Source organism: Copidosoma floridanum, unplaced genomic scaffold (assembly GCF_036245765.1).
Source record: "Copidosoma floridanum isolate Cflo_tuat_1 unplaced genomic scaffold, Cflo_Japanese_pri ptg000029l, whole genome shotgun sequence".
Classification (NCBI taxonomy): domain Eukaryota; kingdom Metazoa; phylum Arthropoda; class Insecta; order Hymenoptera; family Encyrtidae; genus Copidosoma; species Copidosoma floridanum.
Window position 1 is genome coordinate 5,925,356 of NW_028321906.1, and position 26,591 is coordinate 5,951,946.

General features: G+C 42.0%; 1 protein-coding gene across 7 annotated transcripts in view; it reads right to left on the reverse strand.

Annotated features, from left to right (window-relative positions):
- Positions 1-3,056: 3,056 nt before the first annotated feature.
- The window catches only part of HDAC4 (histone deacetylase 4), a 68,424-nt gene continuing 44,889 nt past the window's right edge, over positions 3,057-26,591 (reverse strand). For 2 of the 7 annotated variants that reach the window (XM_023389693.2, XM_023389696.2), the window contains 14 exons: positions 23,823-23,879; positions 21,566-21,720; positions 13,886-13,990; positions 12,848-12,970; positions 12,661-12,743; positions 11,151-11,260; positions 10,326-10,460; positions 9,218-9,459; positions 8,652-8,988; positions 7,925-8,206; positions 7,007-7,839; positions 5,361-5,915; positions 5,128-5,267; positions 3,057-5,043 (listed from right to left, as the gene is read on the reverse strand). In XM_023389693.2, coding sequence (XP_023245461.2) covers positions 4,980-5,043; positions 5,128-5,267; positions 5,361-5,915; positions 7,007-7,839; positions 7,925-8,206; positions 8,652-8,988; positions 9,218-9,459; positions 10,326-10,460; positions 11,151-11,260; positions 12,661-12,743; positions 12,848-12,970; positions 13,886-13,990; positions 21,566-21,720; positions 23,823-23,879 — 3,221 coding nt within the window. In that variant the 3' untranslated portion in view covers positions 3,057-4,979. Of the gene's footprint in view, positions 5,044-5,127; positions 5,268-5,360; positions 5,916-7,006; positions 7,840-7,924; positions 8,207-8,651; positions 8,989-9,217; positions 9,460-10,325; positions 10,461-11,150; positions 11,261-12,660; positions 12,744-12,847; positions 12,971-13,885; positions 13,991-21,565; positions 22,755-23,822; positions 23,883-26,591 lie in introns of those variants that run through there. The other 5 variants (XM_014356378.2, XM_014356379.2, XM_089596130.1 and 2 more) reach the window with 4 other exon arrangements.

Genomic DNA, 26,591 nt, shown 5'->3' on the forward strand with positions numbered 1-26,591 from the left:
TTGACCTCCTAAGTGTTTATACTTTTAAAGATAAATTTTCAAGCATAAAACAGATTTTTAACTTGCCGCCAAAAACATACATATCGTTATTTTTTCATTTTATAGCTTCATCATAAGTTGCGGCTGGTTTATGATTGACTGAATGGCTCTAATCCTAAATGCTCTGATTGAGAATTTTAGGAGCCACTTTTGGCCAAAAAATAAAGACCGCTAGATGGCGCTGATCCAAAATAATTATTGCTACTTACAGCAAAGTCATTTTGATAATTATAAACCAGCCGCAAATAATTTTGTTAATAGATAATAGATAGTTGACATTTTTTGTGCTATTTGCGGCAAGTTTACAATATGTCTTTTACCTGTAAATGGACCCTGAAAAGTATAAATATTCCACTTATCTTATACGGCTTATAAAATCTACCATATTTACAAAATTAAAATACTTTAGACCTTTTATCATTAACTCGCGGAAGCACAGCCCTTTAACTTTCTAGTTAAAAAGAGACAACTAAAGAAAAAAAGTTTAAAAAAGAAGTTCAGTTACACAGGAAGAGTCTCCTAAAAATGGAGCATTGGATCTCACTTAATTTAAATTACTTTACAATTTATCTTTTACCTCAAAATCGACCTCCAAAACTATCAATATTCTACTTATCTTATATGGCTCATAAAATCGACAATATTTATAAAATTACAATACTCTTGACCTTTTACCAGTAATAAGTTGAATAGATCTGTATTAACGGAGCGGGTGTCGATACACAATACAAATAATAAGAAACAAGTCCAGTTTAATTTCAAGCAATTATTCTGTAAACTCTGTTAACGGCATATTCAAAGTAAAGGATATTTTTAAAAAAAAAAAAGAAAAAATTAGTTTTCGTCCAATTTTCTGTGAACCAACTTGTATCACTCGGCTTATCCTTTAATCCTTGGGCAACCAAGAGATTATTCTCATGCCAATCAAAAGGTCAGGATCATCTCCATCTGGCATCAGCAATTGTAATGGTGATGAACTAAGATTTTTTTATTTTTCAAAACTATTTTTATGGCAATCTATGTGTCCAACGTGGATTTCGATTGATGGTAATGTTATGATAAATAAATTGTTGAAATTATTAGAGTAAGATACAACATTAGTGTTTTAATTTGTAAAATATCACTCAACACTTCCTCTTTCGCATAACAAAGAAGACCATTAGCGAAAATTGCTGCCCTTAATTTATTTCACGATGTTTATGTAATTGTAGGTACCCCGTCGACTTAGCATTGAAATCGTCCGGCATAATAAGTAACAGGCAAATTTAGCAATGATACGTACACCTGCAATACCACATTAGCATCCTAAAATTAACTTTCAGATATTTTTTTAAAATACATTATTGAATTGAAACCTCGCTCGAGATTAAGGTGAGGAGTTCAGTAGGTTTTGAGTCAGTTCTTTTATCTTATCACTTTTTAAATGATTCGACGTGTAACTAGTATGTATTTAATTTTGTTGCTGTTAGCATAAAATGGTTAATGTATACTTTTTTAGTTTCGACTAGTTCGACTTAATAATCAAACGTCTACATCCTTAATCCGAACGGAACGGATGACAGGCAAAAAAGGGCTTGTAGTTCAGCAGCTTTTATTTCGAGTCCAAATATCTTCTATTTTGTATAAGCAGTGGCAGGTAAGCACGAAAGTATTTAAGTTGTTGAGAATTTACATTACATACAAAGCAGTGAAAGTAGAGGAAAAATACAGATTTTTTTTTCCATGTAAACAATTGCAATTGAACAAAATAAATTAAAGATAAGTCATTCTTCATCTTCAAATTTTTAAAATTTTATTAAATGGGTAAAAAATAATCCAAATGTATGACAATCATTATAATTTTATTTTTAAAATTAATTTAGGAGGTACATTTATATACATAAAAAATGTATGACTGTTACAATTAACGGCATGTTTAACATAGACATCGTCAACGTATTTTAACGTCTCGTGCACGACCAATAACATCATCATTATTATTTACGGGTTTGTGTTTTACCTATTTAAAATTTGTCATTTATAATACTAATTTACATGTATATATTTGACCATGACAGTACTTTAAACGTACGGTTGTGTATGATTGCACATCTACCCGCGCGCACATCATTTCATAATTGTCATTGTCTTTCAACTTTGCTCGTCGATCGTTGCAAAATGTGTCACACTCTCAGACGCAGGCGCACAAAAAAATAACACATAATCTACAAATGACAAATGATATCGGAATGTCGCAAGTACAATATACTATTTATAGTTTTTTTATTTATTTGAATCTTTACAATTTAAAGCTTTGAAAAAACAAACAAACAAGATTGTGCTTTGGAAAAAGTGAAAACATTCTACAAGTTTGTATAGGCCTTTCTTTCCTTCCAAAAAGGCATAGGACAATATATATATATTCTCTTAGTACTTGTACACTTATCTTTGAATGTACAACTCAACAAACTATTGGAATCAGCTATAGTGTCTATTTTTTTCCTCAGCCAATTAATTAATTACACAATACAGTAATATAACTCTTTTTTATTTTTTTTGTAAAAAATAAAGCATTCGTTTACTGTTTCCGTGTTTAAAAAATTTTTTTTTAACCATCAGAATTGATTCCTTTTTTTTAAATTAGACACATTTTAAATAACAAACGTGCATGCGACTTATTCGATTTTTTGCTTAGAGCTACACGTGACGTAACACGTACATACACGACGTATACACGCATAATGTAGGCTACGTATTGTGCTCACGCACTTGATTGATTTAAAAATTTAATTTCGACGTGACCTTATAAGTTTCTCTTTTTCAATACATATTTTAATATATTTTTGTGTCTCCTTAAGCTCACATTGTCAAAGTAAACTCTTTTTCAATACATCAACATTATCAGACACTTGAGATTCTTGTACTGCTTATCTCTTCGTTTTACAAACTATTGTTACAATAAAAATAATCATAATAATAACTATGCAATATACATATATTTCATATAATACGTTTTCTATTTATGTATGTACGTATGTATATATATATATATATAATTCTTTTATTTGTATGACAAAGTTTCATGTAAACATATATATATTTATTTATAGTATCTGTACTTCGTTTGATGATAAATTTTTTTTATATACGTCATCTATCGCCATATATTTTTATCTCATTCTTCCTCTTTATCTTCGAAATCGTTAAAATGCACGACAAAAATAAATGCTCGTATTGTTTCCGTACAAGAGGTTCAGCTGCTTTTCTGATAATATTAATCTTCGTGTCGTTTGTTGCGTTCATATTTTTCAAAAAAGACTAACACCTAGAAACATTCCCGAAAGATCGGCCAACTATAAATATCGACGATTTTGTTTCTTTCCTTAAATTCTCGTAGAGTAATAGACTCGTTTTACCTTAACAGTTTTACAAAATATCACAAAAATCGCACCACATTTTGTTCGCAGCCGAAAACTAAGTATACCCCAACGAGAATCACATGTGTGTTGGCGCGTCCCCACAAGAACTATGTTACAAAAAAAAAAAAAAGATTTCGCTCTCCCGAGCCCGGAAAAGCTAACGCAGTCGCATGATGCGCCCTGTTTTCTACACTTGCGTCTCGATCGAGCGAAACAAAGGACCTAAGGTTTCGCCGGCGTCCAGCGCCGATGCCTTTACAAAAAATCTCCTTAAAAACTATTATCTTTCTTAACGTGTTTACTCATATTTTCCTTATAAATTCACGAATACACATTTAAAACGCATCTTCCAAGCGAATGCGCGTGTATACTTAATCGTAAATTTGCTCTTGTCTCAAGCAAGTGAGCTCACTTGAAACCACTTAGTGCACGATAATTCAACGATAAACATATCTTTCGATCACAAGTCACAAAGAAAGCATATCGATCGAATGCACGATTAATTTAACAAATAAGAAGAAACGTTCTCGCACAGTCATGTGCGCGATGCAATATACATATTATTACGCACATATGTACGTAATTCTATAAAAATTAATCAGTCAACACCAATTGCTTCATCAAATAAAAATCAATCGCTCTTTCGAGTATCTTCATTTATATATGTATATTTATAAATATGTACAATGAGTTTGCTTCAATAGTGTATACATATACTTAGCAACGAAACAGAGTGATCTGTTCCCGTTTCCATACCCGTCATATTTCTAGATTTCAGTTCCAAATTAAATTCACGTTGTCCGTCTTATTGAAAAGTTACTTTATCAATCGTCACTAGACATTGAATTATAACAACAAACAAAGAATGGGGACGAACAATTTTGCGTAAATTATTATTTTTTTTTTTTTTCCTATTTCAATTTTTCGTAAGTGATGTAAGTCTAACGTCAAGTTTCGCTACGCTGGCGATTGTACTCACATAGGTATCAGCGGAGAAACTTTAAAAAAAAGTTGAAAAACAGTAAAGATGAAAAAAAAAAAAAAACTTCACAGCAAACTCGTGCAGTGATCTGTCGCGCATTCGCGTCAATTTTTACATAATTTATACAAACTTCCATTTAATGTCATGCGTAAGTAAGTATGTATACAAGTTAAACAACATCAACAACAGTAACAATCAGAGACCCTTTCGATTTCTCGCGTCCATCTGTCCACGGCCCCCAGCACCAACATTCAGTCTGCGGCCGGGCACAGAAGTTATTAGTGCCCTGCGGAATAGCTTCCTAACATTATTCTGACAGCACAGGAGCTCAATTCCCGAGTTCAAAAAAATTCCCTCCTATCCGCATGTATCCCCTCGCAATCTTCCGTTCAGGATCCCACGACGAGGAACTACAGGATAATATAGTATATATACATACACATATATACCGTCCGCGTCTTCGTCGAACATAGCGCTGACGAGAGCGACGATGACGGTGTGGAAAAAAAAAGAAGAAATTTTCATAATCCGACGGCAGCAAGTTGTAGCGTTTGTTCCCTTCACTTGGCTTCGTCTTGCTCCATCGGCTCCTCCGACACTTCGCGGGAATGTTCTGGTGTGCTTCTACGGATTTCAAAATCAAACGTCAAACTGTGTAGAGAAAGCTTGCGCAACTCGCTAGGAGACTAAAGTTGTTGCCGGACTTACGCGAGATTGCTCTGCTGCTGCATGGAAAGGGACGCCATGGCCGAGACCGTCTCGGTCTCGTCGTGTTCCTTCTGGCTCGCCTCAATGGCACTCATGGCCACCGTGTGCGCCAGAAGTTTGACACAAGGCCAGTGCGACATCTGCGAAACAACAACAATATCGTCATTCGCATGATTTATACTTAAAAATTGAATTTCTTTGGTAAGTTAGAGAGTAATTATGTAAAGGCATACCTGGACGGCTATGGTCTTCTGTAAGGTGTCGATGGCGTTTTGGCAGGGGCTTCTGGTGAGCTCTTCGTGCCTGATGGGCGTCGGCTCGTCGCCGAGCAGGGCCCTGACGCACTCCTGGGCCGAGTCACAGATGGCCGCGAGGTCGTAGCCACCCTCGAGTGCTAGCACGACTTTCCCGGAGGCAAGCGTCATGAGCATCTGGGTCATGCGTCCGAAGCAGGCGGGGCTGACCTTGTAGCCACCGAGGGGGGCAGGATGGCCGTGGGCGGCGTCGAAGCCAGCGGACACGAGGACGAGGTCGGGGTCAAAGTCCTTGGCGATGGGCATGACGACCGTGCGGAAGGCCGCGAGGTACTCGGCGTCGCCCATCGGGGGACTCAGACCTCCGGACCAAGCGAGGTTCACGTTGCGGCCGAGGCCCTCGCCTACCCCGCACTCCGTGGGCCCACCAGTGCCCGGGAAAAAGTTGCCGTCGTCGTGCCTGTGGATCGATAGGTACAGCACTCGCGGGTCGTCGTAGAACATCTGCTGGGTGCCGTTGCCGTGGTGCACGTCCTAAAAACATTTCGTTCGGTTATTTTCCTCGACGATGACTGTCTTATAAGGAACATGATGTAATGAAAGCCCAGAATTTTGACACACACGTGCACCCCCATCGTCGTCATGTTCGCCTGTTATGCGGCATGTCTTTATTTGGACATCTTTTTGAAAATACGTCCTTCATGCGATCGACGTTAAGACGAACATTACGAGATTTTTTACGGTCGGACGTATCAGGAGAACATGACGCGAAGAAAAGGTGGCCGAGTTTTTTTTTTTTTTTTTTTACTGTACTATAGGCGCGAAAAAGTGTATATTTATTGTCGGATCGTCTCATCAAACTATTGTTTTTTTCTTTTTGATTCCTATAGAGAATTGACAACTATTAATATAAAATTGCTCTTTCCACAAAGAAATTTAGAACGGTACAGATAGGTCCTTTTAAGGGCCACACTTGTTTTTTGTGTGATAAGCGAAACCTCGCGTAAAAATCGTGAAAAAAATGTAAATTTTTATTTATTGAAAGTAAGTCTGCATATTTTATCAAAAGACCTCACTCAATAATTGATCATTTCAGTGGTTGAGGTTATAAACGAGTTATGAATGTATTTCATCTCATACGTAGGAAAATGAAGATACAACCATAATTTTGGTTAAGTCTCGATGAGCCACTTTAACCACAGAATTTAAGTATCAAAGTATCAGGAGACCACGAGCCGAAAAGAGTCGATCGCGATACTTTTGAAATGAGAATCGGCCGAAAAGGAGGGCCCGTACCCGTCGGTGTGTTTTAAACTCGTTAACATTTTCAAAATCCGTGATTCAGTGTACTTGTACTTATGTACTATTATTGGACTCGACATGACATTCTTCAAGTACGAATGTAAATATTACTTCTTTTCCAGCCCGGCAAACTATTGTTCGTGCTCACTCACGAAAGAAATCTCGAAATTACGTACCAGGGCCGCAGGAGAGTAAAAGAGCAATTCAAATTCACTCATCTTCAATTTGATCGAGTTCATTGACGAAAAAAAAAAAAAAAAAAAAAAAAATCCAAGTTTGAATCACCAGCCAAGTGCACACTATGAAATATAATGTACACTCACCCAATCGACGATGAGTATCCTGCGCATGTCGAACTTCTGAACGAGCAGCCTCGCAGCCACGGCCACGGAGTTAAAGAAACAAAAGCCCATGGCCTGGTTGGCCTCGGCGTGGTGCCCGGGTGGCCTGACGACGGCAAACCCGTTGCGCACGTCTCCCATGGCGCACTTGAAGGCAAGCTCGACCACGCAGCCCACGGCCATGCGCGCTGCCGACGCGGTGTGCATCTCGTTCCACGTGGTGTCGCTGTCGACCCCGACCCCGCCGCAGGGCAGCCGCACAAAGCTCTGGATCGGCACCTTGGACAGGTCGAGCTTCTGCCGGGACAGCGGGTTCGTGCCGAACAGGAAGGTGTGAGCCTCCGTATGGCACGTCTGTATCTCCTCGAGGCTGGCCTTGCGCGAGCGCACCTTGTCGCAGCGCGCCAGCAGCCCCGTTTCCTGGAGCCTCGCCCAGATGCTCTGCAGCCTGCCCCCGTGCTCCGGGTGGCCGCGCACCGTCTCCCCACAGGCGCACGCGTGCTTCATCATGAGCGCGTCGTACGCCAGACCCGTCGTCGGCGCCTCCCTCGGACTCCGGGCGTACATTTCGCTGGCTCCTCCGGCCACTACCGTTCCCTGGGGACCGAGATGGACGAGCGGACTGGAGAGGGCCCTCGAGAGCGGCCTCGCCGACTGGGCGCTCCTGCCCGTCGTGTAGACCGTGGCGTCGGTGGCTTGCAGGGTGTGGCGCATCATGAGGTCGCGCTGCTGCTGAAGGAATTGCTCGCGGTCGCGCTGCTGCTTCGATATCTCGCTCTCCTCGATGCTGCTGCTGCTGCTCCTACCGCTCGTGGCTGTTGGAAAGTGGATAATTAATTTTTTTTTTTTTTTTCCCCAACCAACATTAATCCTTTGTGAAGCGGTTGCGCCAACACTAACCCGAAGTGTCTTTCTTGCCGGTGAGGTCGATGACCTCCGATTCCTCGGACTCGGGCGCCTCGTCGAGCTGCTGGCTGCGGGAGCCCACTCGCGTCAGCACCGTCTGCCTGATCTGCTGTTTAAGGTAGTTGTGCTGCGTTTGCTGTTGCTGTTGTTGCTCGTGCAGCTGCTTCTCCGCCAGGTACTCTTCGTAGTGGGTGGCCGTCGTCGGTGGCGGCGCCGGGACTATTATACCCTGCAGCATCGGGTTGCCGAGCGGTAGAGGGGCCGATTGGGTCCTGCCTATTTTGGGCCAACGAAAGGAAAATCAGCGGATCAGTCGAGGGGTTAGATCGCGGGCAGGTGGTGCGGGCTTCTGGATCAGTCGGAATCCACGAAGCCCGCGGCTGTGCGAGCGCGTGGTCGTTCCTGATGTATCGCGTAAGTTCAAACACATGAAAAATAAATCTCACGATCGGTAAACTGATGGACGACCACCCGCACGCACATGTGATAATGTAATACAGGCTCCAATACAACGCGGAGCGAACTTTGCTAGTGTGGAGTCGACTCGAAATAAGAGATTCGCAGCAAAAGAGGAGCTAAATGACCCTGAAAGGGAGCGACAAACATTTGGTTGAGTAATCCTCGATCCCTTTCCAACACTAGACCGTCAACTCCGCGAGGAATGGGAGGGGGGGGGGGCGTGTACAGTGTGCGAAAAAATACAACGGCAGGGCGAACATACTACCTAGTGGCCGATGGCCAGTCTTGTGCAGTCTCGCGTGAGCCACTTGGGTATCGGTGATGGGTGTCGGGTGGTATATCGTGGGTGGCGGTTGTTGTTGCTGCTGTTGTTTGGCCGATTGGTTGTTGGCCGCGGCCGCGGCGGCCACCGCTGCCTGCTCCAAGCTGCTCTGCACGTGCTTGTGCAGGTTGTAAGCCGGCTCACCGTCGATCACCGTCAGCGAGGGGTAAAATGGCAGGGTGCCCGGCAACATCTGCCCCGTGAGGGGCATCCCGAGCCGAGCGGTGAACGCCGCGCGCACCTCCGCCTCGGACACAGGTGCTAGCTTCGGGCCGCTCTGTTGATTAAAAACAAAAAAAAAGCACACGATGCATTAGAGTTTCGACTTGTCACTTGTAACCGTTGGGTGTGGCGATGTTTTGTATGTATGAGGTATTGTATCCGGTCGAGCGATGGAGCGCGAAAAGATCGGACGACGGGCTGATGATGACGATAATACCATATTATGGATGTGTAAGTTGAAAAAAACACCTTGCGTTCGCCCAACCACGTGCGTCCCAACTCACCGTCGAGCTGGAGGGTACGCGCGGCCTGCCGAGCGATATGTTGGGCATCGAGGGCGAGCTGAAGAGGGACAAGTCGGAGAGGCTGCCTTGTTGGCTGGCTGCGCTGCTCAGCCGGTTCGCGTAGGCCGCGCCCTCGCCCTCCTCTTGGATCGGTGTGTTGGAACTGCCGCTCACCGTTGGCGACGACTGCGAGTTGCTGACCGTAGGGGGCGAGTTGGGCCCGGACTCGGAGTTGCTGGAGTCTGGAAACGAGCAGAGACACGGGCACACGGGTTACTTGGGCCTTGCAGGGGATCTCTGTTCCGGTGGTGTCTTTATTTTTTAATTTTTTTTTTTTTTTTTCCACTTCTTTTACTTTTCTTCTCGTGCGTTTTTGAGTTTTGGCAGTAGACTAACACCGAGTGTTGTACAATTTTCAATTGACGCCACCATCTACTCGTTAACTGGTACTTTTTCTATTTATACTTTTGTAAGAAACAATAGATGAAACAAAAGCATAATGGATAAAAATAAAAAGTCAAAGGTGAGAGGGAGAAAATAGTGGTATCTGCTGCCAGAACTCGATAAACGAAGCTGCACGCGTATATGTATAATTTTTTTTTTTTTTTTTTATCATATGTTAATATTGTTCGCCATGCGGTTACAAAGACACTAGCAAAAAAAACTTTCAAGTCAACAATCGATTAATGTGGAGAAAGAAAAAGAAAAAAGAAAAAAAAAACAGAAAAGAAAAACCAACAACACGGGTGCAGCCAAGTTCCAACGGACGTTCGAAGGAATCGCTGGCTATGGAGAAATCACACACTTTTTCTACGACACATCGAAGCTTGAATTTTCCTTTTTTTTCATTCAATTTCGATGCGGATGGGTACTTTTGCCACATTTGGTTCTCAAAATCGAATGCTCATGCCGATGAATCCGTTTCAATAGGCAATCGCTTTATCTTACAAGTTACGTACGAATACTGTGCGATTCTCTCGAGTTCCGTATAATGTGACGGCACGCTCCAAAGCAGCGTTTTTCATTTTGGCTTAAGTATTTCTGTTTTTCTCTCTTTTTTTTTTTTTTTTCTTAATTTTTTTTGTTTAAATGAAGGGGGAAGACATACTTGTTAAGAGTGACTTCCGCTTGAGGTGCGACAGCAGTCGGTTGTTTCGTCTGGCCATCAGGGGTGAATTTCTCGTGGCGGTCTTATCCATAAGGCGTTGCTTAAGTCGCACCTTCAGCAGATTCGGTTCCGAAGCTGCCCGAGGGATTAGATTCAGCCGGGGTTAGGTTAATTTTTTCTTTTATTCTTTCTTTTTTTTTTTTGGATGAAGCTTTATATACATTTTCTACACGTGTACTTAGTTCTTTTTTATTTTTCCTTTACGAGCATAACACGTAAGTATATCATCATATCAATAAAAATCAACTTGATTCTGATAAAACTTCAATAAAAGTCATCCCGTATTTTAATAATAGTTTATTGTTATGCTCGTTTAATACGTTGGTACAACCATTGGCTCTCGAGGTTCGTTTTGGCTTCAAACTCAACAGTTAAAAATACGACATGCTCACACTGTGACTATATACGTCATTCGGTTAATCTTTCAAAACACGAAAAAAAACGATACTCTATCGAGTCTTGCTCCAAGAAACTCAATATACTCTGGCGAATCGATAAACTCCATCGTACCGATAAAAATCGTTAGTTATCGGAACTTATTAAGGAAAAAAAAAAAGTTAATCATGCTTTAGTAAAAAAAACGCACATTCCAGCAGCGAGCACATATCGTTAATGATAATTAATTTTCAAAATTTTCTAAAAAAAAAAAAAAAAAAAAAAAAAAATTAGGCGTGGCACACGAATCATGATTACTATGTAATACATATCATTTGTTGTTATCATGAAACTCTATGTAATACATTAAGCCACTTGCAATAGAAATACCTGTCTTTCGCAGTGGAAAATCGTCGCTGAACTTCTCCTGCAATATCTGCGGCATGCGATATGGATGGGAGGCGCTCGTTGAGCTCGTCGATTCCGACTGTGACGATAACCTGTAATTTTTACTCACATTTAGGCATGTTCGCCCTCTCGATTTGTATACAATATGATTAATGACCTTATGGCTAAAATTAGTACTGTTGAGTTTGTGAAAAATTCATTACGCTTGAATTGTGAAGAGTATCTACGATTTGTTTTGTAAGAGTATTTTTTTAATAATCAAAAAAACACTACTCCAATGAAGTTAAATTTTTCGTTTTATCATTCGATGCGTTAAAAAAGCACGCCTCAAATAATAATTAAAAAAGACCTATATACGTACAAGAATCGATACTCGCGCATTTTTACAAAATGTCATTTTTAGACGATACACGAGCTAAGACAAAATTTCCCGAGGTGATTTGATATGTATAAAGGCGACGAAAATAATCCGTCGACACATATATAGATTCCACTCGAGTGGATTACATTAGTTGTTTTTATTCGAAAAACTCACCGAAAAATCACACGACGATATATAGTCCGAGATAAAGTAACGGACACACGATTGGCACTTTTTACTATCACGGATATTATTTATAAATGGAGCTAATCGAAGCCTCGAAGAAATGACCTCTCCGAACGAATTTGAAAAAATTTAATTATAGTTTCAGTTATCTCTGCCGGCTCTGGCGATTCGATTAGAATTCAAGATCGAAACGACTGCCGCCACAGAAATACTCAAACACATCAGCTCGCGGCGCTAACGAAACCAAGTATATGTACCTTGAAATGAAATAACGCAAATTTTTTATATTATTTTAGTCCACAGCGCGTCGATTGACTCTCCCTGCGACACCCCCGTAATCTCACAAAACATCTCCAATCAGTCGAACGACTTCCGTAACAACGCACCCGAGTGAAAAATCACTCGTGCACTTAATAGTGGCAGGCGATAAGAACAAAAGCAGCGGTATCGCTAAAAAATTGAAAAAAAAGGTTTCCGCGACCCGCGAGTTCTATAAATACAACTTTCGATAAAGAACAGGCTATCTATCCGTATAGGGTACCTACTCTCGTTTTCTCATTGCTTTACCTAGCGAAAATTTAACGAGGGATCGAAAAATAAATTCATTATCCAACAGGCGATTATCGGCTCTCTCTCTCTATCTTTTGTATTTTCCTAATTAATTTTTTTTTCCTCCACTACAATTAAAATGTACGTATTCCTCCCAAGTAGAGCACGATCGACTGCTAAAATCGCCCGTAGCGTCGTTTCTGATATTAAATGTGGCAAATCATTTGTTTGTAAATCCAGCCCTGAAGTATTATACAGCAAAACGTTATTCGCCTAAAGTCGCGTTTTTTCTCCACCCGCGCTTCCAAGGTGAAACTATTTGGGTGCTCGAACGGTAATAAACAGCGGGACCGCAGACCCACATTGGGAGTTGGAAAAAAAGTTGAAAACACTCACCAGGTCCTGTATCCGGGCGAGCCGGGTCCCGCTCCGTTGGCCGCGGCTGCCGCCTCCCTTTGCTTTTTGTTCACCAAGAAGCTCTGCAACGACACATGAATGGGTACATTGGTAGGAGGTATACATTTTGGTAGGTGTCAATTCGACGATGGGACAAACAAACAAAAAACACGTGCGTAAAACTCACCTGAAGACGCTGTTTGACCTCCGTCGAGGCGACCGCGCTGTGGTCGTGTTTGTCCTTTTTCCTGAGCGCCTCTATTCGCTCCTTTTCCCTCCTCTGCTCCTCGAGTTTTTGCTGCTCCCACAGCTGCAACATTGATTATTCGACGAATAATCACTCGTTGCATTAAAACAAACTTGGGAAAACGTGTGCAGGTACATTTAATTACGTTATACCAGCAACAATGACACATGCACATAATCTAATTGACGATCGAGTTAATTGTCTTTTTCCATTTTCATCGATATTCAAACTTTTATAGGTATATATATACACATACATAATCGCCCGCACGCGCTCCTTACGCACGAATACATATATTAATAATCACAGCTCGACTCGTTTCGTCAATTGGCTATTTCTTCATCGTATCGAACGAATACCCCGGATTACCCGGACGATAGCATATGAACACCAACATTGAAAACGTCCGACTCCGCGTACGAATGTCCAATAAAAACGACGAAATGATAAAATACTTAACAATAATAATGGACGAAAAAAATGTATTAGCTACACACACGCAAAGGTCCCATCATAAGAAGATGGGGGTAGGGGGCATGTGTGTACACACGTGCAGGTATATACAAATAAGATTAAAAAAGAAACGCGCGTATATGTGCGGAGAGAGGCTCGCGCGTGCTGGGCTTTTCCGTCGACGAATCGCGCGGTTCTATAAATAAAACACATGGAAAAACAGAATAAGGCGATCGACCGACCGAACGCTCCTTCGCGCTCCGCGTAGCCCGTATAATATATATCTCGTCGTGTGTGTGTGCGCGCGTTTGGTTTGCTCCACGTGTCGGGGTTACAAATGTCATGTGTATACAACGCTAGACCCGAGAGATAAGACGCGCACACGTATGTGAAATTCGAAAAAAGAAAAAAGTCCATAGATAAGAACCGAGAGAAAAAAAATCTCCACACATGCAGGGGTATCACAGAGAGTTACGTGTATATCGTGTGGATGGGGGCAACAAAGTTACAACAACGTTCGCAAACCTTTAGCTGGTACATCTGTTGTTCGTGCAGCTCGGCGAGTTGTCGCTCCCGCTGGTGGTACTGTTGTTTGAGGATCTGCTGTTGGAGCTGGTGCTGCTGCTGTAGCTGGAATCAAAGCCAGATACCTTAAGGGTGATACTCTCGCGTCGCGCGTCTCGATGCCCGAACTCATTCGACAACATAAATAATAATATTTGGTTATTATTACCTGTAACTCCGATGAACCGCGAAATTTCCTTTATCAAAAGTATTATCGCGACTGGTGTACCCGTGCGTCGCAAAACTTTAAATCGATCGCGCGATGTGTAAATTCAAAAGACAGGCTCATTATCTCTCGCCGATAAGATGCGGTAGATCAAGATCGCCGATGCTATTTCGGAGCCATAATATATAGTACACCCACACGTACATGCGTAGGTGTGGATGCGAAACGCAGGCAGAAATTATATGTCGGAGAGTCGGGGTCAATTCCGCCTGATTGACGACGTCCGTCTAAAATTCCGAGTCCTTTGTGGTCTCTGCTCGCAAGAGTCGTCATCTTCCAGACAACGGCCTTTTTATTTTCGGACAAATTCAACAACGAGCTCGTTCCACCATGGTGTTGCGCAACTCGCTTTTACGCTCCATATAGAAATGAGGGTAGTGGGGCGGGTTTGAACAATATAATTGCGCGATCGGTATCGGTATGGTCTCGCAGTCCAAGGTGGTAGATCTGTACGAGCTCTGTGGAGACCTTTGTTACTCGGCGTCACTGATCAAATTACATTTTGAATACAATCGTACTACAAATTACAACGCAATTCACGGTGATTTGGTAGTGGATGGGTGTTGACAATAGATGGTGTGATGTCTGTCGATTGAGTTTAGTTTAGTTTTTCATAACTGCGTATATTCTTGAAAAATAAAAAAATAAATGCAAACGATCGAGGAGAAAAGAAGAATACAAGACGAGATGTACACTTGACCTTTAAAATCCGCATACGTCACGGATGCGATCGGATCGGTAATAAATGGCGATCGCTCGGTAATTTTGATTTCTCGGGAATGATTGGATTTCTCGTTTGAGTTTCAATCAATTTCAAGGTTCCGAGTACGAAGGTATTTGTTCAAGTTTTTCGATTAGTGAAATAAAAACGCGATAACGAACGCACAGTGATCAGCGAATCACGTGCAGGGTTGCGGATACGCAAGATATTCAGGGCGATTGAAAAACATTCAACTTGAACTTCAACGTTACAAGAAAACAAATGGAATAATTAAATTATCCTACTTTTACGAAAACAATCGCAAAAAGCATAACACTATCATGTGACACGATCGTAACCGGTACATCTCCACGCGCTATTCATTTATCATTCGTTCATCGATAAAATCACGAAATATGCATGTAATTGCAACGGTGTAAGAAATTTCGACGTTAAAAGTAACACTCGTCGAATTTTCATTAAGCAAAGAGGCGAAGCGATGTGACAATCAGGAAGTCATTTTCGCTTTGTGCACCTACAAGGGAACGGTATATAATTATACACTCGTACGAGGCATTGTTTGACGAAAGAATGTAGATTCCCCGAGTATGTAATTTTTCTACATATCGATAAAAAAAATCGGCTGCACAAAAATATTCACAAAGCTTATTGGAATTCTGTAATGTATTATGGATTACGAGTATTTTTAATTTTTAATTATTAGTCCTAACTCGTTAGGAGGGGGGAATCACGGAAATTTCGCTTTTACATTTTTTGTAGGAACAAAGGAACACTTCCCCGCGTAGGTGAGCGTCGCGAAATTGATCAACGTCACTCAGCCTTAATTTATACAATGAAAGAAAAAAAAAAAAAAAAAAAAGAGGAAGAGAGGTCGTGTGCCTCGTCTCGTACACCAGCACTTGGCGTCTCGGGCGCTCTGCGAATCGAGATTTTGATTAAGCGCAATCAGTCATTTTATGTACGCCACATATGCGTCGTCATCGTCACGCGCCCATCTAATTATTTCGAGTTTGCTGCGCTTCTGCTTTGAGAGCATCTTTTCGTCGCCAATCCACGCGCAGGCCCTTGGAAAAAAAACAAAAGCGCGTCTGTCGCGGAAAAGGGTTAGACACACATTTCAAAATTCGCGTGTGGGTTACACACGTCAATCCCCTCCCTCGCGATGAACTTGTAACCATAAATCGCGATCAAATGAGTTTGGCAGAGGCGACGAGGGCTCGTGGATTGGTCCTGAGCGTGATTTTCGGCAAAAACCTGGCGATGCAAGAGGAGGACGTCGACTGGAGGAACGTAGCGGCCAGGGTCGCGATGGTCGTGTTCGCGTACGGTGCCTTTTTCGTCCTCAAACGAAGGTTATCGTGTCCGAAAAAACGCGACGCTTCCATCGATGCTCGCCAAATGCCCGATAGGTTAGACCGACCTTTCACTATACATTTTATAATTGTACGCGTTTGCAAAAAAAAAAAGGAAAGATTTTCTACCTTCATCCGTACGGTTCATGACTATTTTTTTATGTAGAAAAGCGATCACGTAATAGTTAGTAACAGCGTTATAGAATACGTCGCACGAGAGTTTCTTGGAACTTCGTCATCGCTCTATTTATACGTGTAAAATCGATAAATCACGAAATACACTTGATGTATACCGAGTGAATAATTAAAAAAGACACGTAAGAACGGGGATATCGAAAAATACCAATTTTAGCTCGCGATTCGGTCTCGGCGGATGTACCCTTAAACTTCGTTAGCGGATGGCAAAATTAAGTTCGGCGCTTGATTGAGATATCGGATCAGCTCGCGGTAGAGATAACATTTTGTGCAACTTGTGCAAGGAATAAAAAAAAAAAAAATCGATTTTGCCTATCTTTGGATTTTCCCCGAGCGCGTGTGATGCAATGCAGCGGATTTATCATTAATTCACGTCGACTTCCTGTGTATCCGGCGAACCATTTTTCGCGCTTATTTTCAGAGCTTCGCAAGATTCACATTCGCATACGTGTATGTATGTACATAATTGTACGAAAAATTTAATAAACAGTCGGTATCTGTACGAGTAAGTATTATTAAATCCGTGATAGCCGGAGATCGGGTAAAAAATGCATTTCCCAGGAAGAGTCGGACAATGGGTTTATAAGTACCGTTGGCCCGAAATAGCTGTACACACGAAACGTCGTCGATAGATAAGCTGTGTAAATAAAAAACAGCCAAACGAGCAAGCTATAAACACTTGAATGTTTCCCCGAAATACGATAATGGGCAGGCCTAACATTATCCATTGTAAGCGTTCCTACGTTTCCTCCCCCGGCTCGACCCACATACCGATTACATGAGTTATACCCAAACTTAGTTATCGGAAGTGTCGAAACACGAACATGTAATTTTTTTTTTTTTCCCCTTCAATGCCACAGCAATCGAAACGGTCCCCATCGTGTGTTTCCATGTAACAACTGTAAAAATGTTCCCACAGTGCAGGGGAAGGCACCGACTGCCCCATCTGCTTGGAGCCGCTGCGCGCCGGTGTCGTCGCCGGTTGCGGTCACCGGCTCTGCGCCAGGTGTCTCCTCGACTACTGCCACGCGAAGCTCGACAAGCCGACGAGCGGCGACCCTCCGCCCTGTCCCCTGTGCCGGGCGCCCATCGTCTCCGTTAGCCTCGTTTACCACCAGGTTGGTTTTCCTCCGCTTTTTTTTATAAACCTCGACGGAACCGAAGGCACTCGTTGGGGCGAAAAAAAAGAAAAAAAATTCTTTCGGCAGCTCTAATAATACGAATGAAAAAAACCTACTTCACGAGTACTAGGTAGATTACGAAAAACAAAAAAAAAAGATAACGCTACGCCCAAGCCGGGTGACATTAACCTGCGTGTATACACATATAACATGTGCGTATATGCCGGAGTCGTTAAATGTGTTTGACAATTATTTAGTAATCGTCGAACTTTGTGTATTTATTTATATACGCGTAGCCGGTGCACCTTAACTGCGACGATAACGATAAGACAGTGGGTGGGGCCGATCGTCGTCGCGCGTAAATATAATTTGTATTTTGGTGCCACCCCCCCCCCCGAAATAATTATGAAACGCGCGTAACAGGTAAACCAAAGGCGCGCGTGCACGCGCATCGCGGCAATTAATGCCGATCTAAAAATAAAGCCGACGCTCGAATAATGCCTCCTTTGTTCGTGGAACAATGTAATACACGAAGCTTGCCCACTGTCGGCCGAATAATTGAGCCACAAAGGATTCACGTTAAAAGTTGGGAAGTTTTTTTTTTTTTACCGTTTCATTATCAGCGTTAATTGATAATAAAAAAAAAAAAAAAGGGAGAAAGGAAAAAAAGCCACGAATAATTATAAACGAAGATTATTTATTAATTAGCATACCGTCCGGTCGGACGTTAATTCGTCGTCGACATGTATACGTTTTAACAATTGTAGTATCGCGATTTTTAATCGGCCCAATTCAATTCAATGTTTTATAACTATGAAAAAAAAAAAAAAAAAAAAAAAAAAAAGAAAGTGGCGATCGATCATTGCAAAGCCGACCGATTTTCGTTGCCGATTTTGTCAGTCGGGTGACCGCGGCTCTGCTAACGCCGTAGATCCCGAGATTGCTGACTGGCTTGGCAAGTACAACGCACGAGCCGGCCGTCTCCCGCGTGTCCCGGCCGAGGAATCGGCTGCCCTCGCTGACAATGGGATGATATTCGTCAAGCTGCTCTTTGTATCCATCGTCGTATGCGTGCTCGCGAGATGCCAAGTAAATCGACAATCATATACAGCTTTCGTGTTTAGTAGTAAAAAAAAAAAAAAAAAAAAAAAAAAAATTCAAGTACAGTCTAGTGCCTCGTATATAGTAGAAAGTATGGCACTTTTCTATTGAAAAAAAGAAAAAGTGAGATTTCGTGGGTTTCAGAGCCTGCCGGGGACGGTCGACTTTGTGGCGTACAGTTCGTTCTTCGTCACGGCCTTCAGCATGACGTTGATGGTGTACCTGAGCCTCAGGTGCCAAGAGCTGGCCGCTCTGGAGGCGGATTAGCTTAAACGTGATCGATGGTAGCAGTGTAGTACAGCAAACAAAAAAAAAAAAAAATGCAAGAAATAGAGTAAGGAAGGAAGGAAGGAAGGTGCGCGGAATAATGAAATTTCACTGCGGGGCGCGTGCGATGTAAAGTAGCAGCGCGCGCGTGATGGGAATGTGAAAAGCCACGAGTCGAGGTCACGAGGAAAACCTGCATCTCGATTTATTTGCTCTGCGAGTTGGTTATACCGCGCGTGTGTTGCGGTGTCGCTCGACCGAACTCGGCCTTTTTTTTTCCTTTGTTATCGGTGCTTTCATCCTTGATTTTTTGTTACGACTATTTATTTTTTTTTTTTTTTTTTTTTTTACGATGGTTTTGATACCTCTTTGTTTTTATTTTATAACGTGAAAGTCACACCTTTTGTGAAATTGAGAACAAACTTTACAACCCGCATAGGAGGGAATTGATAATGATTTTTTTCCCCAGTGTGTTGAAAAAGGAAAGAAAAAAAAAAGGTAAAATTAATCACAAAACATCAGAAGCGTGTGGTTGATTGACTTACTTTTTAATTAATCAAGCGTAGATCATAAAACGATAAAACTAACGCGTGTTCGAGCTTAATAGCCGCGTTTAATCAAATTCAAGCGAAATAACGTGGGCTATACGCGAAAACTGCTGGTCTTTTCGTATACATACATCAGCTGGTGCACCGAAAAAAGGGGAAAAAATTCCGTTCTCGAGATGATCGAGAATAGGTTATTCTCGCCTACTTTTATCGAACGAAAACGAGAAAAATAAAACAGCAGCAACGGCACAGAAGCGATTTTTCTTTTGGCGACCTTCACTCGACGCCATATTTTTTCTCGCACCCTTAACGTAGACACGTAATATTTTATATACATTTACCTTTGGACACCGATTACCTTGTTCACCCTTTTCATCGTACCTAACAAACACGAGCTTAAGTCTCAAGGTCGGTAATGTTTTTTTATTTCGGAGGGCGGGGTATCCAATGGGTGTCAACAAACAAAATGCAGGGAGGACACGATTATTTGTCCACAATAATTACACGCGTATACATAGGATAGATATTCTTTTCCAGATAAGAGCCGACAAGCCGAGCTTGCGCGTGTCCCATACACGGCGGGAAGAGAGGGTGAATGTCGCTATTGCGCGGCTTTTTATACAGCGGTCTTTGTTTACGCGGGGAAGGTTGTTTTTTGTTTTTTTTTTTTTTCTGTCATTTTGTCTCTTGGACGAAAACTCTCAAGACACACCACCAAATGGACTCGATGTTGTTTTTCCTCCTCCTCCAACGCGCACGCAAAAGCGAGCCGGGCTTTGAAAAGTCGGCTTGAAAAATGCAGGGCGCCATCGTTACAGCCTTGAACTTACAAAGTAGACTAGAGAGAGAAAACGAGCGCGTGATCGATCGATCGCAGGAAGAAAGTTTTCAAACTCCGCGAACGGCTTCCTCGTACTTCGCGATTTGCTCATAACGCCTAAACGGCAGTTCAAGTTTCCCTGATTGTCGCTCAACAGTTTGAACGATTTATTTGAGCTCATTCGACTATTATGTTTTTTTTTTTTTTTTTTTTTTTTTGGTAAATACCAACTATGCCGCAGGAATAAATAGTCCTCCATACGCGTGCATTAATAACTGCAGTAATAGGTATATGTAGGCTGTGAAACGACGATGAGAGCCTCAATTCATTTAGCTCGTCGATAATTATTGTTTATTTTATTTTTCCAACCTCACGCGATTTAGATCGATCCCTTTCCCCGTTGTAACGATGCACGCAAAAGTATTTGCAGTTCATCGACGAGAAATTCACTGCGTTGTGCAACCGTTGATGGATAAAGCGTTCGATGTGCACGACGAGGTATGACGTTTTTGTTTTTTTAATTACTTTCGCCGGCCAAACGTTCCACAACTGCAGATAATACCCGTCTTTCGCACAAAGCCTCGAGCGAGAAACGATAAAGACAAACGTTTCCAGGAATAAACGTTTATTTTTAACAACGCGGGCACTGAGTATTATCTTTCGAGGTGCTTTTTTTTTTACGAAAGCTCTATCGCGTTGGATTTTCGGGCCTGGGTGATTGCAGGAGATCCAGAAAAGATTATCTCGGATCGATGCCGTTCGTGGATCAAATTCGAAATCGTGACGCGCAAAAACGTATTTACAATCGCATCGCGCGATCATACAACGTCGATTCTCGATTGGCTTTTACAGTAATTCGCTTGGCCTTCAAAACTCGAGCTGACGAATTTTTTTTTCTTTTTTTTTTTTTTCGAGATAACACAGGGCAAACAAAAATTTAATTCCGTCCGGAAGCCGTGAAGGTGAAAGCGCAGATTTTTAGGCAAGACGGTAAACAAAGGGGAGATAAAGTGATAAATGTTTATTGAAGAAAAAAAAAAAAAAAAAAAAGTTATAAATTTTACCTCGCTGTCATTGCGTAATCTCATTACAGGCGAGGAGGCGTAAGTATACTCGACCGCAACACTTAACGATCAATGTATATATATTTTTTTTTTTTTTTTTTTTTATGATTGTCAACTCGTAAATTTCACGCCATCGGAGGTACAGGTATAAACAGCCTTTCGTGCGTATAATAAGTAAACATATAGAATAAGGAATAAAAAAAGAAAAAAACAACAGACACATTACCTCGAGCATCTTCTGCTGCAGGGCGCTCTCGTGTATCGTGACGACGGCCTGCTCGGCGGCGTGTAGAGCCCCGGAGGCGGCCAGGGTGGCCGCACCCGCGAGTTGCTCGCGCGCCGAGCGCGACATCGGCGAGCCCGGGGTGTCTCGCGCCATGTCTAGGCAAACGAAGCGCAAACTCGGTATCAGACTCCCGTTAGCGCCACCCACTGACTCGTCGTCGGTGGTGTTTCTTATTTTCTTCCCGTTCTCAACGACTACGAGCCGAGGATACGACCGCTGCTGTATGTGGTGCTGGATCGCCGGTGCCGATTTGTTGTACGGACTGAAGGCACTGCTCGCCTGCTCGATCGACACGCGCATCTTACTTTTTTTTTTTTTTTTTTTCTTATTGTTTCAGTTTATGCTTATCGGCCATTCATGCTCGGCAACTATTTTATGCACAATATTTACCACTGCGCCACAAGTTGTTACCGATCTGCCGATCAAGCGAGCGATTTTGAACGGCAGGGCATGGAAAACTTTTACCGAAAAGCACGTGCTCGCCGTGCACGAGAGCGCGATAAGGGAGCTTTTCTTATCACTGATTCGACGTAAGCTCCAGCGGTACAGAAAAAAAAAATAAGCACCAAAGAGGGAGAAAGGAGAGGGAAAATAAAACCACTTTAAAAGGCACGCGTGCGATTAAATATTCTATGCCGCGACTCGGCAAGAGCGATGTTATTCCTGCAAACACACAAGTGCGTCGATCACCGTCGACGTCACCGCGACCATCATCACAACGATACCGATCTATTTTTATCACCGTCCACTCTGACATTCCATCCTCGGAAGCGCGATATTTTTCCACTCTCTGCGTGATGTTATATACACCGAGAACTCGCACCTCCTCTCCGTGTGATATACTCTCGCGCACGCACACGATCTCACATACCATCCGCCGCGTACTTATCTCGCGTGCGAGTATATATTATGAGCTGTATCATTGGCGTCAAATTTTCCACAGCGTTCACTTTTGAATCGTGTTGTTTTTGTGCGGAACGACAAAACGATGAAAACCACTGGCAAAACTCGTTGTGCATCCGGGATCGTGGACAAAGTGTAACGGCAAGTGGACACCAAGAGTCAGTGAAAGGCGGCCACGGGGATGATGGGCGGCTCAGCGGTGGCGAGCGTCGAGACACGACTGAATTAACGGCGCGACGATTCTTGCGGAGTCGCGGAGTAGGTTGTCGAAAACGAGTGGGAGGGAGCGAGCGAGTAAGTAGAGAGAAAAGCCGCGCGCGCGTGGGGATACGTACAACACACTTTGTGTCTCCTCCTCGCCCCTTCGAGCGCGTCGTTCGATTTGTCTTTTATTAGATCTCTCTTTTGTTGTTACGCGAATTCGCTATACGTATATTATGTACACGCGTTGTTTTTGTTCGCGTGTCTTTGGCTTTTGTTCAGAGTCGGGGGGATATAATTATCATCACCGTCGTTGGGTAAGTTATCGTGTAATGAGCTTTCGTTGGTTACATATTATTATTATCATCGTCGAATATACATTATACGTGTGGATCGGTAATTTACGAAAATGTTTAATTAAATCGAGGATTGATGTATAACCAGGCCATTGCGAGATCGCGGATGCGAGGAGATAAGGAGTTTCGTTTATTTATTTCGGGGCGAATTGTTTATCTTCGACGAGGACGAACGCAAGAATAGTTATGTAATTACATCGATTTATCTAACGAGCAGATCGAACATTTTTTTTTTTTTTTATTGCGTCTTTCCATCGTCGAGTTTACAATCATTGCGTTTATATCTACAGATTGACAAGTCGAAAAAACGATTTGAAATTTAAAGAGCTTTTTTGTGATTTTCAAATCGGGCAGCAGCTCGAGATAAGGATCTAATGCAAAGAATCGATGGTGCTTGATAACTTTTTTTTTTTTTTTTCGATTACAAGTCTTGAAATGTGATATCATGCTCTCATTAATATTAATACCACTGGTTAAAATTTTACGAAACATGTATACTTAATAATATATGCATACGTGCACAGGAATAAAGTTGCCTAGACAAAAGTCGAGTCAATATTTGAACTGTCACACCGAAAGGTTCGATGTTTGCTTTCGAGGAATCAAATGATGGCGAGAGAAGTTTCTTGAAAAAACTCACGGCAGTTCTTTTAAATCCAGCACCACATACGTTTTTAATACAGCTTTCATGTATCGGATGTAGTATATGTTATGAAAAAGAAAAATCACTGGCTTACCTTTCTGCGGCAAGTGCGTGAAGGCGGACGTGATTTCGACGCTCCTGAACCCCACGTCTTCTGAAACAAACGTAAAAGTATTATTTATACAGGCGACTTTTTGACGAAATGTATCGATTGAATTTATTAAATTCGGATAAAGTATCCGTAAGCACGTAAACAATGTTTTTTTTTTTTTTTTGTCACGTGCACAAACTACTGATGTAATGCCACAACAAAAAGTGAAATAACGCGCGAGCGACGATAGCGCAAAAATGTCGAGTGTTGCAATCGAAAAGCCATTAAGTAGGAATTTCCTTGAGTGAAAAAAACTCAAATAGATAAGCATTTCCAACTCTGCGTAATTGTGGCTTTTAATTTTAGAAACGAAGGGGAACCAACGATTGATGCGATTTTTCGTTTCGATCGTTGCTGCAATGACGAAATCGCCCTACGAACACCAATTGCGATAAGCGATGCCGTACCCCCCAAAAAAACAAAGTTATTCGCGATGCACTGGGTAACAAAAAAAAAATTATTACAGTCGCGAGAATAAACAGAGAAACGAATCAAGTGCCCGTATGAGCTTGTTATTGTCATTTCCTTTACGTAACGATTTTCTATACGCTCGAATTAACGCAATTTAATGATACGAGATAAATAAAAAAAAAAAAAAGCTGCATTCGTATATATTTGAGTTCTCCAAGTGTACGTTCGATCGACGCTTTTCCACATCGTCGACGTTTTCACAAGTGCAGCGCGTATATGAATCGATTCGTTCCGATGTTTTCACAATCATCCGTTTAAAAAACCCGTTTGTACCACGAATCGGTTCACGGCTCTCATCGAGCGGAACAAAAAAAAACGCATCGAGCCTTTTTTTTTTCTTCTTAAAATAAAGTATGCAGATAAGACCGAACAAACAGTGCGCGCCAGTGTGATCCATCGTAAGGTACTTTTATGCTTTTTTTTTTTTTTTTACAATCTACATATCCGCGTGTGGGTGCATCCTCCAGCTTTTTTCCGCAACAGCGAGCCGTTCTCGAGCAATAAAATGCAGTGGCGGTGGAAGTGCAAATTTTTTCCGTATACATACGTACGCCTTATCATCGGTGAGATAACGCGTAAATTGCGTAATCTGCTATACGCTTGCAGGAAAAAAAAAAAAAAAAAAGAGCTTGAATCGCGAGTAAAAAGGCAAAGGTAGTCGCTCGGGTACAAATTTCATTGTACGAAGCGATGACTCGACAAAATTATTTTCCAAAGAGCATGTGATCGGGGCGAGAGTAGCGTGTAGTATACACTCGGGTGATGAAATTAATGAGCTCGCGAGATAAGGAGTATAATATATAGGGTGAGGAGGTTGGGCGCGAGATAAGAGCTCGGGCATGGGAAAAGCAGCTTTGTGTGTTTTCCGGAACTCACCGCACCGTCAAACCGAACATTGAGAGAATCCATTTTTCATGTTAGCTCTTTCCTGGAGCAAAACCCTTTTGTTTCCCGTAGCTCGTGTCATTGTCAAACACCCTCCGGTCATCAACACCCCCGGGATCAAAGACGAGGAGCGTCAAGTGCGTGGGTCGGCACCCTTCCCCTCTCGCTCTATAGTCGCTCGACTGGCACACAACAACAACAACGACATACTAATTATAAGACCGAGCAAGAATAGCTTGAACTTGAAATCTCGCCTCTTTCCATCTTTTCCCCTCCTCCACGACTCTTTTCTTTCTCGCGCGAGGCTATTTTTTCCCCACCTTTTTCTTCGAGCATTGATCCGAGCATGGCTCGTTGGGCCAAGTGTTGTCGAGATACATCCAGAGAGTTTATTATACCGCGGTGCGATTTTTTCAAGAGGATCCATCTCACGAACACCACGACGCAATACCTGGTTAATTTACAATCGTGAAATTTTGATTAAGCGCCAATCAAAGTCACGTTTTATGAACATTTTTGTGTCTACAACGTCTCATACGTCGAAAAATCGAAAGCCAAATGAATAATATACATAAAGTGCTCGATAAAAAATATCACAAAACTGCGTAGGAAAATAAGTGAGTCGCCGTTAGAAACAAAGGCGAACCAGAAAAAACTCGCGAGCATCAAAAACGAGTCATCTGGACAAAGAGTTTAAAAAAAGCCAGATTCATCCCACCGATGGTACACGTCCCAGTTTCCAGTGTGGCGGTCGGAAAGTACATTTTTATGGAACAACCTATTTATAAAATGCGCGCTATGACTTGTAACTATGCAAAAATCGTCGGATGGATTAACTCCCGTTCCCCCGAAGTAATAATTGTAGGAAAAAAAAAAGAATAATGAGAAAAAAACAACGAAAATAATGCCGAGTGTGTGTATTTTTACGACGTTATTTTTACTGCCTCACTTTCGTTGGAATTCTTCGTTTTATTATTCGCGCGTAATTACGCGCTGTTAAAATGTTAAGCACGGCTCGAAAGACGGAAAACAGACGCTTGTGAATTTTAATGGCTAATTTATAACATTTAAATTTACTCCGCTTGCTATACTATATATATACATGCATCCCGCGAGCAGTGACGGTAAGTGAATGAATGAATTTTTGCCATTTCGACGGGGCTATTTTTACCGGCGCAATTTTCGCGCTCGTAAGAGATACCTTACCTCTTTTGAAATTGGTCTATTTAAAAAACAAGAAAATCAAGAGATGGTGTCCGTTAAAAGTGAGAAGCTCAATTTTCGTATAAGTGAAAAAAAAAAGCCGAGAGCCTTAAATTGTATCACTTTGTCGGTGGTACCCTGTAATTGATGGAG